Source organism: Lissotriton helveticus, chromosome 3_1 (assembly GCF_964261635.1).
Source record: "Lissotriton helveticus chromosome 3_1, aLisHel1.1, whole genome shotgun sequence".
Lineage (NCBI taxonomy): Eukaryota > Metazoa > Chordata > Amphibia > Caudata > Salamandridae > Lissotriton > Lissotriton helveticus.
This window is the reverse complement of record NC_136061.1, coordinates 1,186,136,515-1,186,156,704: the sequence shown is the minus strand read 5'-3', so window position 1 is coordinate 1,186,156,704 and position 20,190 is coordinate 1,186,136,515. Positions and strand designations below refer to the sequence as shown.

Below are 20,190 nucleotides of genomic sequence, written 5' to 3'. Positions count from 1 at the left end.
AGCCCCCCATGATCGCAGGGGTACGCACTGTACCCCTGCGATCATGGGGTGTACAAGCCGTACCCCTATTGTACGATCGGTGTACGAGCTGTACCCCCATTGTACGATCGGTGTACGAGCCGTACCCCATGTACAATCGGTGTACGAGCCGGACCCCCATTGTACGATCGGTGTACGAGCCGTACCCCATGTACGATCGGTGTACGAGCCGTACCCCCATTGTACGATCGGTGTACGAGCCGTACCTCCATTGTACGATCGGTGTACGAGCCGTACCCCATGTACGATCAGTGTACGAGCCGTACACCAATCGTACATGGGGTACGGCTCGTACACCGATCGTACATGGGGTACGGCTCGTACACCGATCGTACAATGGGGGTACGGCGGTACGGCTCGTACACCGATCGTACAATGGGGGTATAGCTCGTACACCGATCGTACAATGGGGGTACGGCTCGTACACCGATGGTACAATGGGGGTACGGCTCGTACACCGATCGTACAATGGGGGTACGGCGGTACGGCTCGTACACCGATCGTACAATGGGGGTATGGCTCGTACACCGATCGTACAATGGGGGTACGGCTCGTACACCGATCGTACAATGGGGGTATGGCTCGTACACCGATCGTACAATGGGGGTACGGCTCGTACACCGATCGTACATGGGGTACGGCTCGTACACCGATCGTACAATGGGGGTACGGCTCATACACCGATCGTACAATGGGTGTACGGCTCGTACACCCCATGATCGCAGGGGTATGGTGCGTACCCCTGCGATTATGGGGGGTACGGACCGTACGGTGTGTATGTCTTTGTGTGCTTTTCCGTACGACTCGCCCTTACCTGACGTGGACCGTACGAAGCGCGTCCTCATACCCCGGTCCGGATCGTACTCGTCGGGTCGTACGGCATGTGTACGAGTCGTACGGTATGTGTACGAGTCATACGGTTCACGGTTTCAGCCTTGCAATACGTACGGATCGCGACGATTCGGACGGATTCACGGAATACGGATCGTACTTTGCGACTCAGACGGACGGGTACGATTCGTACGAAGAGGGCTCCGGATACAAATCGTACGGACTGTTTTTTTCCAGAATCGGAATCGACCCCAATGTGTAAGAGATTAATGAAGGAACGACATTCCCCCCTTTTTTTTAAATCATTGACCTCAGGCACATTTCATGCACGGCCATTTCGTTTCCTTCACTCGAGCTTTACAATGCGAACAAGTGACTCAAACCAATCAGATTGCTATGGTTGACGCCTATTGGCTACTATTCAGACGAGCCCCAATCAGCATTGAGTGGCGGCACCACCCCCTGCCTTCCATCGAGTTCATATGACAAGTGCCGACAGCAATCCTGCTTGTCATTGGGAACTTTGAAAGCAATAAGGTAAGAGCTTGTCCTCCTCTACGGAGAATAGGCGTGTTGGGGTTTATCATATTGTTTCTTGTCTCTCGAGGAAAGCTAAGATTACTTTCAAATAACGAAGATAGCAACCCACACTTAAATGCATGCCCGTTATTTTCAAACAAGATACTTGATACGAGCCATTATCCAGTCCTCCACTAGGGAGTTTTTGCAAGCTGGGGCGTATCACAATGTTTTTTTGCCCATCGAGGAAAGCTCAGATGTTTTTTAATACAACGAAGATAGTAACCCACAATTAGATACACGCCCCCCTTTGTTTAAACAAGATACTTTACACGAGCCATTTCCAAATCAGGCCCGTCTTATCTATCTCATGGCTGAACGGGTAGTTTCAATCGTGAGTAGATCATGTTTCTCGGAAAACGACTGTCTGGATCGTTCACAGGCACAGTGACTTTTACTAGGGCCATTTAGAAACGATGATATTCTGTGAGTTGTGCACGACTAACGTTAAGACTTGGATCAGATTTTTTCAAACACAATCAGGGGTCCATGATATTAGTGATATTTACAAATGCTACCCTTTGATATTTACAAGCGCTGTCCCTTAATTATTAACACACACTGCGATGATGCTTAATCCATCATCCCATGTATTGCCAGCAACACAGGTGAATGAAACATTTTTAAACATGTTATGTCTACCATATGTACCAGTTCCATTCTATTTTTAAATGTTTTCTCTTTCCCATGATAGATAGTCTTGTTGACTATTTATCGACACACTGTATAAGAGCCAAGACAACGGATTGGTCCCCACTAACTACAGACTATACAAGATTGTTGAAATACAACAATGGGAGAATAATTATCCCACAGAGTGCACGTCCATCCTAGTGAGTTTTCCTCACATTATATACATTCCTTAAGGACAAGTATCGTCCCTTCCCATATATAACCTGATGATCATACCTTATTACAGAAACCGATGAGCATTTTGCTGCCACTCGTGATCGGTCATTCAGGGCCGTATCTTAAGTAGGTACCTTCCAGGTTATCTTTTTCAGTTGACCATTTTCTGACTACACGCACTGAATTGAATTTATATTTTCAGGTGCTTCATACACCTCCTTGTCCTGATGAAGACCCCACAATGAGGAACTAATAACCCTTACCTACCAGGGGTCCAAACTTAGACCACCATACGACTACCAAACGCAAACCATAGGAATTGAAGAAATCAATCTATTTGGCCCTTATGTGTGATGAATTATAAAGGGAAATATAGACCTATCTCAGGCTGTAAAGGTTCCACTGTACATAATTGAATTGTGTCTATGTCACACCACCTTTACCCTGTCCCTTACTTACCCAACCACCCCTACTTCCCCAAAAAACCTCTCTCTCTTTCTTCGCTGAGAGCACTGTATATATACTGTACATAATGAAAGTATATTGATACCACATGGACTCATATGAATACTCTGAATTGTAAGAGCATTTATTGAATACTTGATTGTAAAATTACATTTGTGTTCCTGATTAACTCAATCAGAAATGTCTTGTGGTTAACTGTTAATGCCAATGTAAATATTTAGGGACTACATCGACCTTTTCTTTAACGTACTACAGGTGAAACCTTGAGCAATGAGGCTTATTTTGCAAGGTATTTGAGGCCAGTTGTACATCCGGTTTTTGCGGTCACAAACTGGAAATCGGCGCGTTTGCGCCTGCAAAATAGGTCTAGCCCATGTGCAATATAGGGTTTGCAACTCACTATTTGGAAGGGGCGTGACAAGGGTGTCCCTTCCTAATAGCGACTTGCACTTCATTGTGCGATTGGTTTGTGATTGCAAAACAGGTGGTAAACCACTTGCAAACGGGAAGAGGTCCACAGGGGACCTGTTCCCCTTTGTGATTGGCATTGAAAATATCTTTTAATAACAGGCAGTGGTTCCACGGACCACTGCCTAATCTTAAAAAATGAAACAGTAACTTTTCTTTTTTTTCTTTTTTTTCAAAACATCCTGTTTTCCTTTGAGGAAAATGGCCTGCATTTAAAAAAACTGCTTTGTTTAAAAAGCAGTCACAGACATGGTAGTTTGCTGACCCACACAGGCCACCATCCCTGGGAGTGCTAGCTATTCCTAATAGGGTCTCAAATTGCACCTGCCTCATAAATATTAATGAGGCAGGCAATTTGCGACCCCATTAGGAATCACAAACAGTGTCTGTGACACTGTTGTACATTCCTATTTTGGAGTCCCAAATTGCGAGTTGCAAAACAACTCAATTTGCGACTTGCAAATTGGTTGGGTTGGACATCTGGCCCTTGTCGCTAGCATATTTGCTACTTTCCATTACCTGTATACTCTGTCATTTCCATCAAGTCTCACTTTATTTAGTGAAAAGTCCCTGTATTGCGTATTGCAGTTCACAATAGCCATGATAGCCATGTCTTAAATTGAGTCTTTGGCAGCTGTCAGATGAGAAACAATTGAGAGGAAGTTTTACAAAGTAGTTGCTTATTAGTGTATGAAGGCTCACTGGCTGATGGGACATCAAGTTAATGCCTTCTCAAATTTCTCACTTTTCCTACAGGAACAAGGCCCTCATTTTTGGCCTCTTTTCTCAGATTGCCATTGGTGCATTCTTCTCTTACTGTCCAGGAATGTCTGAGGCCTTAAAGTTCACTCCCCTCCGGTGAGTCCAGATTTTATTTGTGCAATATTGACAATACACTCTCAGATTCGGGAGTTGACTTTGAAAAAACTAAAATGTTGGATGTGCACCTGCCTGAAAGATTATGGTCATGCACCAAACCTGCAGTACTTTCCGAAAAACCACAGTGATGGTATTTCCACTAAAGATAGAGATCACCACTGGGCTGGCAGTCATCTTTAAATATGGAGGTCGGTAGTCTACCAGAGTGGCGGGGGTAATGACCCTCAACACCCTGGCAGAAGGATGGACCGTCCACCAAACTTTAATTCAGCCTATCAAATTTGCTGAAAATGAATTGTGCCAAGTGTACAGATTAATTAGAACAACTGGTGAACCAATTCGATAGAGATGCAAAAGGCAGAGACCAGGAATGCAGTTAACAGCAACACCTACGACTGTGCACATGACAGATACATTCTCTTATTATCCACAAATTATAGAGGTCACACCAGTGGGAGCCCCTAACCCCCAAAAGCTAATAGCATCTTTCTTTGGAGAAAATGGGAACTGGTAAGTATCCCCCACTTTTCTGCGACAGAGTTATGCTCTGGTAAATAAGAGTGTTAATTGTCAGACAAGCATGTATGAGAATCGTTCATCTGCAGGTTGTATATACAGGGCTATGCCCCATACTTCGCAACCATATGCACATACAAGGGTTAGTATTTCACAGTATGACCCCAATTCACAAACTGCACTTGAAGTACTTTAACTATTACTACAGTAGTACAACTGAAACAGAACAAAATACTACTCACAAACCTACAGGTGGAGACCGCTGCCTCCGCATCTCCTATCTTTCCCTTGTTGTGATCTCTGCCCATGTAGGTATAGATTTCAGTAATAAATGTGGGCTAGAAGCAAAAAGTGAAAGTGGGGAATACTTAATCCTAAATGAAAGGGGTTTAAAGAAATTTAAGGAATGGTTTAAGAGGGACATGATAATACAAACACACACCCACATCCACAAAAGAGTAAAACCACTGCTATTGACAAATTACCCTTCTGAAGTTACTATATATATATATATACATATATATATATACGCACATATACATAGTTTTTTCTTTTAAATGTTGAAATAATTTCATTAGTTTACCATAAGTTCCCAATGAGGTGTAAAATGAGATCCCTACCACCACTGTTTTCTATAGGAAGTACCTCTAGGTTAGCACAGTGTGTGGCTAGCTATCCTTGACTCCAATAAAGCTTATGAGTCAGTGCCCTAATCACCCTAGATAGCCTGAGAAACTGAGTGCAGAATTATAATGGGTCTGTGTGCATGAGATCACGTACATACAGTGCCAATTTACTCAATATCGATAGCTCGTGAGTGGATCACCATCAAAATGAACTTCGTGATCAGTTCTATCATCTGGTTCACCAATATCACGTGGTTGGTCCCTTGATCATCGAGACCACTTACCCACGGAATTGATAGTGGAGCAAAATTGAGTCCATAGGCACTTATGGACGGACATACAATGACTGATCATTGATGGTTGTGAAATTAATGAAAACACAGTGCAAGCAAAAAGAAAAGTGGTGAATATAAAATAGAGTGGGATGTCCTAGAATAACTTTATTAGGTAAAGGACAAACCCCCTAATTAAACTCAGAACAGTGCATGCGACAGTGGAAACAAATAACTGTCGTTAAACAAGGCCAACATGTTTCTGCCTAGCGGAGCAAAAAAGTCCCCTGGCTTTCATCAGGGCCTCTGCTCTTGGTATATTGCTACTGCTATTGAAAGTGATATAAATCATATATAAAACACAAATGTCATAGGTTGGAACAAATACAACCTGTTGGACGCTAATCCTCCTGATCAGTGGATGTATAAGCACATCCAGCTTGACCGGGGACTGGACCTCACCTCACCTGGACCGTGCTCAGGTTTCACGAGGCCCGCTCTATCCGTCGGTGCCTCAAAGCTCAACCTTGAGCTTTGAGGCACCGACGGATAGAGCGGAGGATGTTTTCCCTGTTGATTCGTATTATAGTAAACGCTGCCACACATTGAATTTACAGGATAGTGCCCAGGTGGATTTTGCTAATACAGTTCAGCATATTTCATTGCTTATTTGACTATAATGGAGGTTAAAAATGAAAAATTTTGCGCCAAAATTATACTGAAAAACTCTCCTACTATTACCGTGCGCGTACCGGTACGCGTACCGTAAGCGTATCCCGCGATTTTCCGATTTTTTTTAATTTTTTTGGGGCCTTGGGGGTCCTTGTGGGACCCCCTGAGCAGGCCTAGGGGGTCAGGATGCTTCTACCCTGCCCCCTTTTTGAGTTCTACACGTTTGTTTTTCTGCTTTCCTGTGCCTCAGTCTACCGAGGCACAAGATGGCTGCCTACAGTTTCTGTTTTGGAGTGTTGACAGACATTGGCAGCCAATCAGAATGCAGCTCGCGCACTAGAGGTACGCGTACCGTACGCGTACGTGCGTGTACCGTAAGCGTACGGGTAAGCTGCCATAGATATATACATTTTTTTGAACCTAAATTACTCAAAATCCTCTGGAGCACATATCTTGAGACATAGCAAAGGCACATCGGGCTACCAGTCCCTACAATTTTGCCAAGTTTGGTGAAAATCCATTCAGCTGTTCGAGCTAAAAGTGCGACCGACCGCCCTATGGAAATTAACATGGGGAAAACACGTTTTGGGACCCCCCTTTTATCTCGGCCCCCGCTTGACGAATCCCCCCTAAACTTTCAGGGAAGGACCGGAGCGTCGCGAGGCAAAGTTGCTGAAAAATTCAGGCGGATTTCTCAACCGGCGCCAAAGTTATTCCCAATAGAATGTTGCGATTTCCCTATGGAAATCAACCCTAACTATATATACCTACTGGCGACCGCCAGTAGGTAATGTGTGTGTGTATATATATATATATATATATTGAGATATTTATACATGCATATATAAATGCATATATGCATAGATATATTTATTCACTCCGTAACGCAAGTAAAAACCCGCACCCCACGGAGAATAATCCACATAAAGGTGACTGCAGACTAGTTTTGACCTGCCGGGCTTTGTCAAAGCCACAAGACAGGTTAGAGTACCCTAAATCCTTAAGAAAGAAAAACATAGTGAAAGGACTCACTAGAACATGCCCTTAATTCATGGTTCAGTAATGAGGCATAACAGCCAATACAGCTTTCATTCCTTACATATAAAAAAGAAGAAATATGAGTTGATAGTCATTCTCATACAGAAAAGAAATTTGTAAGATGTCAGTTTGTTAAAAATCAAATAACGTGAATGGCTTGGCATGCATGGAATACATAGCTCAAGTGTGCCTTTAAATCCACATCACAGGAGGCAACATTGTCGCCATGCACCTTGTCACATAAGTGTGTAGATACATGTGCGATAGTCATGATGTTCTCAGCCATGTCCAGACCAGTGGTGGACTCTAGGCATGGCGCACTGATGGCAGAATATACCACCTCTGTTCATGTGAAGAGTCAGCAAGAGATACGTGTTGCACTGCTGAAGTGCAATATTTGCTGTGCATGAAGGGGCACCTTCCTGCACATAAACAATCTTTCCTCTGCAACGCAGGCACCCTTGCACTATGGTGTAAGGGTTCCTGCGTTGGAGCTAGGCAGCTAATTTTAGCGCCATCGCTAGGAAAAACACAGGGGTGTGTCGTATTGTTGTAAATATGGTGCATCCCTGCATTTTGGAAATGTTGGAGCGCGGTGATGTCAAATTTGGCGCAGCTCTGTGCTCCGACAGATAGTGAGTGTGTGAGTGAGAGAGAAGCTTGAGCATAACTGTTGGCTTTGATATTGCATGATGGGTTGCAAGGTCCTGGTCAGTGTTTTATGTAATCCAAAGGCTGATGAACATTAGTGTGGGACCAGCATTTGGCAATGAGCTTGTGATAACAAATGTATATGTCAAAGGTAAATGCGAATCAGGTATCATCAATTACGCACATCACAGGATTGTGAAGTGATGAGCCACTAAGGAAACCAGACTAGCACTAAGGCTAGAAGCCAGGACTGACAAGTGTGATATGAAACCAAGCACCAAACCACTGAGAAAGAATAACTAAAGATAGAACTAAACAGAGGAGTCCAGCATTGAATCATTGACGACTGCTGCCAATAGCTCAGTCAATGAGAGAAACTAAGCATAGGCTGAGCCATGCGAGAAACAACAGCGCCAAGCCACTGATCTATGAATGTCAAAAAATATGGAAAGGCTCACAATTGTACTATTTTCTTTTCCATTTTCACAGGGTCCAGTATTGGTTCGTAGTAATCCCTTATGCATTTCTGATATTCGCATATGATGAGATACGAAAACTTTTCATCAGGAGATATCCAGGAAGTAAGTAGCAACAATCTCTAATTTCTTGTTTGTTTACATGAAATAGTGCTTGGATTTGTAGCAACAAAAACCATATTATACCCTACTACAATCAGAGGTGTAGGAAGGGGGGCGCGGTGGGCGAGGGCCGCCCCGGGTGTCATCACTGAGGGCCGTGACAAAATGGCAAAAATATGTGTTTTAAACACATATTTTTGTCATTTTGTCAAGCCGGGGGTGACAAGAAATTTCTGCACCTGGTACCACCTGACCTTGCTACGCCACTACAATAATTCATCTTTCTATTGTTGGGTTAAAGGCCCTCAATATTCCATCCTTCTTATTTGTGACAATCAAGAACACTTAACCCCTTCCGTGCGGCGCACGTCCGCTGAACGTTCCGGCCCTGCCCGCGCAATGGAACGTTCCACACCAGCGCAGAACGTTCGGCGCAGCCGAGGGGTTAAGCTGGAAAGTTATCCATCAAACCTGAGGGACAAACCAGACATTTCATTTATCAAGCCTAAAAAAAACGTCGTTCTGCAAGCCGGCTACATCCAGATTTGGCTGCAGGTGGGAGTTGGTGGCCGAACTCATATTCAAGTTTTGGGAAATTTACCAATTATTCATGAAATGCCCACTTCACGTTTTGCCAGGGGAAAAACCTGTAGAAATGTGAACAGGGTAAACTGTAAAACAATTGTGAAGAATGTGGCGTTGAGTGTATAAAACTGCACCAAACACTGCAACATTGGTATCACCGGGTGTGGGGGTACATCACCAGTATCCATAGCCATTTGAAAGAGGCTTTTAGTTTTCATCTTTAACTGAACTTGAACCAAAAATGGTGCTCTTGTTATGAAAATGCGTATATTGTTGCGGATGTCAACATCATTAACAGAGGATGCGATTTTTTAGATCGATTCCATGATTTAAAGTTTTTGTAATTTGACATGTTGCTTATTCTTGCCTATTCCTGACCTGTGTTCCCTCCTTCTCTTCGCAGGTTGGTGGGATAAGAACATGTACTACTGAGGAGGCAGCGGTGCAATGCAATGCTCCTTTCTCTTCCTGGACTGCTCCTCTGGAAGCCAGTGTGTTGCACACTTCCAGGCGATGTGAAGATGGACCACTGTGAGCGCCTTTGCAAGCTCAGCGCTCCCTCGGTTTGAGATCTTGAGACTTCAGTTATCCCTCCCTCCCCAGGGTCCCTTCTCGCACTCAACACTCTGTGACGTGAATAGTACCCAATTCTGGACATATGCAGCTTCGCTCAGCTGTCGAGACAACTCCCTATTTTGCTTTGGGTTCAATATTAACACAATGTTTAAAGTTGTTTATGAAGTGAAATTGACAGAAGAAAATGTATTTTATACATACATGTAGAAGGAAACCCTATGTGAATATTGTAAAAATTCTTTTTTTGAATTAGCGCACCTTTTTGTAGCATTTGATGTGTATATAGTCCACATTGATGGGTTGTGAACACACGAGGCAATAAATATAATTTTTTCAGTAAATGCTTATTGGTCTTTCTCAAATTAAGCGCAAACCCCAAAGACGCATATGCTGTTGTTGTGATAAAATGTGGATAGTGTTCTATGGAAGTGCATTTACTCACAACCTCGTTCATACACTATTTTGTTAAACGTGACTCCTACATTCACAAATACAATTTTCCTCGGCAACCTCATTGCTGTTTTGCTTGTTATCATCGAAGCCTATTGTCCTGATCCATCCTGGCCCAAACTCCCTCACATAAGCAGTATTGGGAGCTACTTCTCTATGCCATCATCATAATGTGCTCAAAGTGTGTGTTTTGCTGTGTGTGACTACAATGCACGCGATTTTAAGGATTTTAACTGATGCTATCAGTGGGCACATAACTTCTGGACTCGTAGAAATAACATGGAAAATTAGGAAAAATATTGTGTGTGTAATTCCACCCATCATTGATCAATTACAGAAGGAGGTGGTTAATGAAGGGCCCAAAATCAACATTGTCAACAATGGAGGACTTGACATATTTTTTTAAAAGAGGTGGTTCTACTTTCTGTCACAGCATTTAGAGATGGGTGTCTCTGTCCTTGGTAGAATATGCTGATTTTTATAAACCTCAGTGGACAAATTGGACAGATGATGAATTATGCCTGATCAATCTGGTTGTCTACACCGTGCTCCAGGCTGAAGTGTCCATGCCTTTCCTGCAACATGTGTTGCCACAACTAATTCTGCTACAGACATCTTTTCTTTCCAACTATGTCGGTCTGCCAGGATGTCCCAGTTAGACCGAGATCCATGCCACTTTTTCAGTATAACCACTGGCTCTTAAACGATGCCCCTTTAGATTATACTCATGTGCTTGTCAAATTTGTGAATATCCTGAAAATTATCCTGGAACTGGCTCTCCTGGATTTATGCTTGATTCCCCTGGCATACTGAGGATCTTTTGTTTTTGAGTCCTTAGTTAATATTGCATCTTCATCTTGGTCAAATGCTCCATTTTGATTGCTGAACATTTGTGCCAATACCTCAACTACAGTGAAATATTTCTTGATCTTCATCAAGATAGTGCTGTGGGTCAGGAAAGAACAGCAGACATGCCAGCAATCACAATAAAAAAGACAACCATCAAATTTAACAATAAAAAAGGGAAAGAAATGTATACCTCCATTTCAAAAAGTTGAATCCATGGATTGATGTGCTGAACCGCTTAACTAATTACACTTTTGTGAATGAACCGGAGCAAGCACACTTCCACTGACCCACTTTGGTCTGCCGTGTTTGGCAAATATTGAATATCTGCTAAAAAGGTGTGCAGTTGGTATTTATTTAGTTTAAAATCTATACAGTTCTGGAAGCAAGTATTTAGTGAAAGTACCAGTAATTTGAAATAAAGTTATGGATTGGGAGCCAGGTAGTTTATTACTGTGGTTCACACAACACTTCTCAGTGCATTAGTGGTAGCAGAGGCAGTCATATATAGCAGGAATGTGTGATATAAAGCAACCAGTAATGGAATGAAAGCTATCGACATGATACAGATTGGAGCTTATCAACATATAGGTGAGAGGGTTCATTCAGTGAGCCGGGAGCCTTGTGGAAGGAAGCTGATAGGTAAGGGCAAATATCGAGCAGCAGAGTACCTCGCTGAGGAGATTCCTAAAAGCAGTTGCACCTACTGTGTATCTGAAGGCAGGTACTTTGCACCCTCCTAAAAGAGCAGTATGTTTCAGCCGAAACAAAATGTTCCAACACACTGGCACATATGTTAATGAATGACCAGATCAATGGTGTTGGAACAATGCTCAGAGTGGGGGTGCTGCCATAAACGTTACATCACTGAACTCATAGATTGGGAAAATCCAAGCGTCACACAAAGCGTAGCAACAAGGCCACATCCATTCAGCAGGAGCATGGTAAGCGAGTGGCATGTAGCCGGTGGTGCATTTTGGAGCACACTGTTGCAAATATATTACTGAATCATGGTGTGGTAGTGCACCGTCATTTACAGACAGCATATTTTTCATTTAAATGACCACTATATTTACACAGACATGCAGTTTTACTGACAAAACTATGTAGAGCACAAAAGATGATGTGGGAAAATTGGGGTTCAGCAAATATTTATCATTTTCTCATCACCGCGTAAGGTGCCTAGATTTGTTTACATCATATTACATTAAAATCTTTGTTTCAATCACACTTCACAATTGCACAAAATTGTGCGTTCCTAACCACTGATATATTTGTAAAAATTTGTACCATTAATTTACATGTGTTTACCTTTTGTTGTGTGTTAGAAAACAATTGGCACCCCTCAGCTTATTCTTCCACACTCCTTGTACCCCAGCAAGATTGTGGTGCAGTTCACTTTGGGAAATCCTCTCAATTTACAGTCAGGAGAAAGAAATGTAAACACCAAGGGTCATATTAATATAATAAGAGCAATTTGTCAGAAGATATAGCCTGACATTTGACCTCTGTGTTCGAACTCACAGCAAATGTGATAAGGTTAAACAAATGTTAAATGTATCTTTATTACCCACTCACCTTCAGGACTCCAGCATGGTTATTTTGGGGGTGCTGCTGCACCCATTGCACCACAACGACCAGAGCCTATTGACCAGATTCATCTATATATCTATCTATCTATATATGTAATCAAGGCTGTGGTGACGCAGCCGAAACGCGTCATGCTGACTAAGATGGTGGAATAAAGCACCTTTGAAAGCGAATCCAGAGCGTTTGTGGTCTGTACCTGTTTCTTCGCTACCAGTGGCATTTGGAGTACAGGACTATTGGAGATAGATCTATCTATATTTATCTTTATCTCTCTCTTTCTCTCTCTCTCTCTCTCGCTCTCTCTCTCTCTCTCTCTACATATATATATATATATATTTATATATATTTTATTATTATTTTTTTAATATATTTTTTCCTCTCTCCCTTCCCTCCTTCATCATAAAGGACTGCAGACCACAATTTAGCCGTGTTTGCCATTGCCAAGATGAAACAGAACACCCTTAGGTTGCTTGTTCAGGGTAAACATTCAATGACCCTGCATTGGCAGCTTAATAGCATATTATCCCCGGAAGCCAGCTTTAATTGCAAATTGGAAAGCCATGTCTTTGGCATGCTCCAGTTGGTTTATTGTTCTAAATGAATTTGCAACATTCTATTCGGTTGTTAAGATAAGTTAAGGCCTCGTGACCGCACTGATGGAGGCGAGGCATACAGCAAACAGCTGTGGGAGAAGAAAGTGTCAACGGGAAAGGAACGACCGAGCATTCAATTGCCACTGTTTTACCTGTTCATCCTACGGTCTACAGAGAGAACACCACTCTACCTACCACTTTGGTATTTATTTGTGTATGTGGAAAATGAAATGGTGTTCTTTGTGATGTAAGCCTGCTAGAATTGGAGGCTAAGATGTAAAAAGTAACCAATTCATAAAAATAATTTAATATCATATCTTGCCCTGTGCGAGGGTACACAACAAGCCCTGCAAATTAGCCAAACCCGTGTAAACCTGAGGGATGGTTCTCCCACAAAGAAAATATTTTTCAAAAATGGAAGCAAAAAAATCGTTTTAGGATACAATTTTTCAGATGTGATTATTAAAAAGCTCTGAGTGCACTCTCATAAAACATTGTGTGTTGCGTTGATGGGACGAGTTTTGATTAGACTTCTGCCATGCAAGCAGCACGTCCCCCCCCAGCCTTGCATTGGACTTTTCATAAGGCCAGAGCCCCCCTTCAGATTGGTGCTATGGGCATAGACCAGGAATGCCAGTGCCTGGCGGCTGCACTTAAAACATTGCAATTTTTCTTTTTTTTGCAACCCTTTATTGAATTTTTAAATGCAAAAGAAAGATGACAGCAACAATTCTCTTTGTTACATTACAGGAACAAAAAGTGTAAACAACGTATATATTAATATTCATGAATGGATACATGAAATAACTAATAGAATCTACATGCACAATAATGTTTTGTGTTGATTCAGGCAGACATCTTAAAATATATATATATATATATTCACTGAAAAAACCATAGGTTATAGACCATATATAGTTAGGAATTAGCATTTACAAAACCTTAAAAATTCACTGAAAAAACCATAGGTTATAGACCATATATAGTTAGGGATTAGCATTTAAAAAACCTTATTTTACTCACACAAAACCATTGAAATTCCATATATAGTTAGTTGTACTAACTATATATCACGCACCCGCAATCCACTGCTGATGATGTCACATATTACATCATTCATGACATGGTCAGTGACATCACTGATGACATCACTGATGACATCTCAAATGACATCACTGATGACATCACTGATGACATCTCAAATGACATCACTGATGACATCACTGATGACATCTCAAATGACATTACTGATGACATCACTGATAAAATCATTCATGTGATAATACGATGAACCTCTTCAGACTCTAATATAACCTTAGATACACTCAGAGTAAACACAGACTCACAGATTGTCACTCATCCATGAAGTTACACACACACCTAGACAGTCATGCAAACAATCAATCACACCTCCATTTCCTTAACTATACAGTTAAACACACCTTACTTATTCAAACATATACTAAAACATATTTACTCACTTATACAATCCTGGATACAAGTTCACAATGATCCATACAGCCACTCACACATTCACTGGCTCTTATGCACAGTTATTTATATATGTCAACTCTCACATGTACTGTATTTTACATATGTACTTAATTTGACATGTAGCACTGAGATATCTATTCACTCACCAATACAGTCATGCACACAGTCAACCGCCCATACAGCTGTTTCCAACATGCACTTTTGAACCCATACATCTATGCACAGAGTCATACACTTCCCAACCACCCACACACACACTCAGTCTCCCATACAAATGCTTGGGCAACCAATCAATAACCTATATAGTTACTCATATAGCTACTGATCAACACATGCAGCAGTTTACAGAACAACAGACATAATGATGCACAAATTAAGACAGTTTAGTCACTAACACATGCACTCAGTGAGACACATTTAATCACTCACTCATACATTCAGTCATGCACCTACTAAATCCTTCGTCCAGACACTTATACATCGACTCATTCATAAATATGTAAGACATATTTTAACTTTACAGAAAAATACAGTCACTGGATGTTGTCATCAGTGATGTCATCAGTGATGTCATTTGAGATGTCATCAGTGATGTCATCAGTGATGTCATTTGAGATGTCATCAGTGATGTCATCAGTGATGTCACTGACCATGTCATGAATGATGTAATATGTGACATCATCAGCAGTGGATTGCGGGTGCGTGATATATAGTTAGTACAACTAACTATATATGGAATTTCAATGGTTTTGTGTGAGTAAAATAAGGTTTTTTAAATGCTAATCCCTAACTATATATGGTCTATAACCTATGGTTTTTTCAGTGAATTTTTAAGGTTTTGTAAATGCTAATTCCTAACTATATATGGTCTATAACCTATGGTTTTTTCAGTGAATTTCATTGGTTTTTTAATAGCTAATATCAAAACCTTTACAATGTATTATTCTTTAAAAAGAAAAATATTTTTTACATGTTTTTTATACAATTTTTTTTTTATTTTTTTTTTGTTTCGCTCCCAGTACGCGTACCGGTTAGCTTCCCGTTAGCTCAATCCGGAGGCGCGACCCGGTACGCGAACCGGTAAACGTTCCTTTTGCGAACCTCTCGCGTTACAAAACAACATCGTGACGCGTCGCGTCAGCATGACGTTTCGCGTTCTCGCGTAATACGTCATATTACGTGCTACGTTCGCGTACCCGGAAGCGCAGCGGTACGCGAACCGGAAGCGATCCGCGGCGCGGCGCCGACCGCGTAACGTAAACATAGCAGGTCATGTGACTCGGTAATAACACTTTTCATTGGTTCATTTCACTTTTGTTTCCTAATGATGTAATACTAGGTCATGTGATCTAAAATGAACACTTTTCATTGGTTTAGAACTTTTGTTTTTCCCAAATGATGAAAACCCCTCCTTCTTTCCTCACTCTGACTTTCATCTTGGTGAGAGAAAGACCCTTTATTGAGACTTTGAGATGGCTTCATTAGTAGCTTCAGCTGGTGCTAGCCCACCACCTCCACCAAATCCAAGAAAGAGAGGACCACCTGCAGAAGTAATTTTGCAAGAAGAGGAAGAACAGGAAGAGGAGGAAGATGAGGAAGAGCCAAGGTTTTTGCCAGAGGAGCCCAGGAGGTACAATCGAAAGGAGAATTACATCTGGCAATTCTACAGAATTCCTGAGGGGCAAAAGAAAGTGAATGCACGCTACGTGTTTTGCCGTATATGCGGTGATAGATTGTCAAGGGGCACTGATAAAAAATACAGTTATGGCAATCATACTATGCATCGGCATATGAGTAGGTGGCACCCAAATAATTATAGTGCTGCCCAGCTACGTGACGAGCAACAAAATCCCCTCCCAATGGCAAGAAGATCGGTGGTTCCAGAGGTGTCGGGACCAGAGGCGAGGGAGATGATCGCAAACATCCAAATGTTGTTTGGGCACGTAAAGCAAGTGTGCGTGGAATGTGGCACTTTCATCTGCTACAGAGAAAGTAGCATCACTTTGATTTTGCGAGCAATTCAAAATCATATTAATGTTTGTACGAAACGCACCAAAAAATAAATTCTTTTTTTTTTTTTGCTCCTGTTGAGCCCTTTATAATGGATCGTTTTTGTTTCCCCCCCCCAAAAAAACCAAAAATTTTTTAAAAACGTTCAGAAAATACAAAAAAAGTAAAAAAATGTTCAAAAAATACAAAAAAAAATATAAAACAACAAAAACCTAAAAAAAAAAGTTCTTTTCAGAACTACCTCCCCATTATAAAAAAATTGGTAGAATATTTGGAACTCTGCCAACCTCTATTTCTCTTAGTTCGCTCCCCGGGGCGCTACCCGGTACGCGTACCGGCAGCTAACCAAAAAAAATATTTTTTAAAAAAAAGAACAGTAAGTATAAGGTAAGCAAACAGACAGTTATGTGAAAAGAAAGACAGCTCTAGGGAGTAAACAAGAGATACTGTTACCTACAATCCACTGCTGATGATGTCACATATTACATCATTCATGACATGGTCAGTAACATCAACAGCAGTGGATTGTAGGTAACAGTATCCTTAGTTTACTCCCTATAGCTGTCTTTCTTTTAACATAACTGTCTCTTTCCTTCCCTTATAGTTACTGTTCTTTTTTAAAAAACATTTTTTTGATCAGTCATAAACAGTGACATTAATAGAAACAGAGAGAGTGAACAAGAGTGAAGAACTATGGTCCTCCTCAGCCACCCTCAGAAAACCAAGGGGGTCAAGATACATCTACCGTGCCCCCTTCTACCCATTCTGAACATTATTTGCCCTCCATCTTGTATCTTGATTCGACCGAAACACAAAATGGTGGACTCCCATAACGCTGCTGGTTTGCGAACCGGGCAACTTCCCGGGAAGCGGTCCAAAAAAAAAAGTTGGGAAAGTAATTCACAGACACTAAGAGTAATAGAGATGGAGTGAGTGAACAAGACTGAGGAACTATGAGAACAGAGGGACTGAGAAAAAGAGTGGAAGGAGTTGAGTAAATAGGTAATAGAGAAAGGAATGAGGAAAGTAGCAAAGGCAGGAAACTGAGGATTAAAGAAGTGAAGCAGTGGATCTAATAGTAGGTGAATGTGATAGAAATGTAACGAAAAGAGTACAACTATTTACCTTGTAATTGCCGTTAAATTAATCACATTTTATTTTTATACTTTCAATCTGTGAAAGAGAGAACCAACATTTGAAAAATATTAAAACATGTATTTAAAAATTACAAAAGACAAGGGAAAATATTGAAGGACAAATAGTTTTTCAACAACTTTGACACTGACAGAAGCTTCTGCTTCTCCAGGTCCTCTACACAATCCTAAAGATATACATTTTAAACTAACAGTATCTTGATGCAGATGAAGTGAGGCCTATCTTAAAACATGGTGCATCTTTTGCATTGCTCTTGTTTCAGAAAAGTGTCGCTTCAGGATGCCAATAACATGTCTCCTATCCAGAGATTTGTTTGAGGTGAGGCCTACTCAGAGTTCAAGATGAGATTTACACTTGTTGAAGTGTACAGAGGAGATAATATCTGTGAAAGTCTACTAATGAAGTGAGTCATGTCCACTGCACTCTTCAACAAAGTAGAAACCTCCTATGTTTCCCTGGACAGACCTAAACTTGATCTGCACAATGTGATTCGTAATGATAGGAAACACAGGTGATGTAATTGAAATATGTGCAATTTATTTTGTTCATTTCACAATCACATCACTTGTGTTTCCTTTGCTTAGGTATCTCATTGTGCAGATGTAGTCCAGCATATGAAAGAATACGTAGAAGTGCAGCACTGCATGCAATAAATTTAACACTTACAGAAAACTCACCTTCTCCATGCCTCCTACACAGTTCTACATATACATCATAAATGCAAACAGTACAGAATTAATTATACATGTTAAATGGTTTATTTTTGCTGTTCTCAGAATGTATCAAAATTCACTAAAAACAGTGACTTGAAGGTATTCATCATGTAACAGCGGGGAAAAAAAAACACAATCAAAATGATTGTGTTTAAAAAACCCATACAACATCAGAAATTAAAATTCAGAACTCCTTAAAGTTAACTTACTTTCCATGACGTCCAAGGATGTCCTATGAACAGCTTACACTCTTTTGTGCTGTTATTACTTTCAGCCCGCCACTTTCTGAAAGAAAACCTCCATTGTTTTTAAAAACACGTTACATGCAATAAATGACTTCTTGCTCTCTACCACTATTTTCCACAAGGCCAAATCTAGTCAGAGATAGTTATAACTCTTGGATTTCTTGTAAGCCAATCCCATCATTTGGCATTTCCGCAACTTTCACAATTAAAATGCTGAAGATAATTTTCACAATCCTGGAATAGTAATATCTTCCCCTTCTTGCTCAGTCATGTTCTACATTTCCTATGACACTGATACTGCTTAATATGAAGCAGACTTACACTACCTCTATGAGTACTACAATTATTTAATTCTCTACATCACTTTTAGTCACAAAGCAATGTAAAACAGTAGACAGCATTGCAGACTTACATTCCCTCTACTCCATGTTTTGATTGGCTGCTTCAATTAGCTTATGAAAAGAAACAGTTTTTCTGAACTCATTCAAAGTGCACATACATCTCCATGATGTCCAATCCTATGATTAGAAGTTATGTCTCTGAACTACACTTATCCTCAAGGCCAAATTGTGTAGGAGCCATTAGAACTTCTTGAAATTCCACAGAGCACATCCCGAGATTATTTCCCTACAATTTTGGTTTTAAAAACACCAGGTAAGAGTTTTTAAGGTCATACGGCAATTTTTTTTTGAAAATTAAAACAGAATCATTGCAGAATGACCAGCCATTTCTAGACTTTAAATAAGCTGTGTAATGTCCTGATGATATTGAAGGGCCGTCATGATATATAATTGCTGTAGTTACAAAAGTCCTTCCTGATATTGACAACTGCGAAGCTACAATTTTTTTTATTAAAGTTGTCAATTTTGTTCCATCAGGCCTACATCGTTGGAACATTAAAATGACGTACTGGCCATATGTTCGTATAAATAATGTGGACATCATTTCAGATTTACATTGGCTACACTCCATGTTGTGATTAGCAGCTTTTACTAGCTTATTAAAGGAGACTGATTTACTGTCTGGCAAAGTTAAATATATAAATCTTTCTGAGTCTACACTAGTAGTACTTGATACCATACAGTTCTCGCAGTCATGCTGCCATTGATAAGAAAGCCCAAACAGCTGATCTACATCTACACCTTCAGCATGCAATACATCAAGCATATACATTAAAAACTCCTGACAATCTTGCTGAATATTTTGAGAGAATTGTGTTTGGCCTGAACATCTATCTAACAGATTTCTAATTTCAGACACACTTTCTATGTTTCTTCTATCAGTGGTACATTTCTCTAACACAGAATTTAACAAACTGCAAAATCTTTGATCAGAATTGACCACAATCTCTTCTTTTACATTTTTTAGAGAAAACAAAACATTAATTACTACATTAGCATAGCAGTTGACACCAGAACTGTTTTCAAACTGAAAACCAACAACATCTTCAACAGAATCCTCTTTGTTTCT

At 40.7% G+C, this 20,190-nt stretch overlaps 1 protein-coding gene across 1 annotated transcript in view; it reads left to right on the top strand.

Annotated features, from left to right (window-relative positions):
* ATP12A (ATPase H+/K+ transporting non-gastric alpha2 subunit) overlaps positions 1 to 9,965 on the top strand; it is a 127,169-nt gene extending 117,204 nt beyond the window's left edge. Inside the window, exons 21-23 of the mRNA XM_078681821.1 lie at positions 3,988 to 4,089; positions 8,375 to 8,466; positions 9,452 to 9,965. Coding sequence (XP_078537947.1) covers positions 3,988 to 4,089; positions 8,375 to 8,466; positions 9,452 to 9,480 — 223 coding nt within the window. The 3' untranslated portion in view covers positions 9,481 to 9,965. The remainder of the gene's footprint in view (positions 1 to 3,987; positions 4,090 to 8,374; positions 8,467 to 9,451) is intronic.
* Positions 9,966 to 20,190: the final 10,225 nt, after the last annotated feature.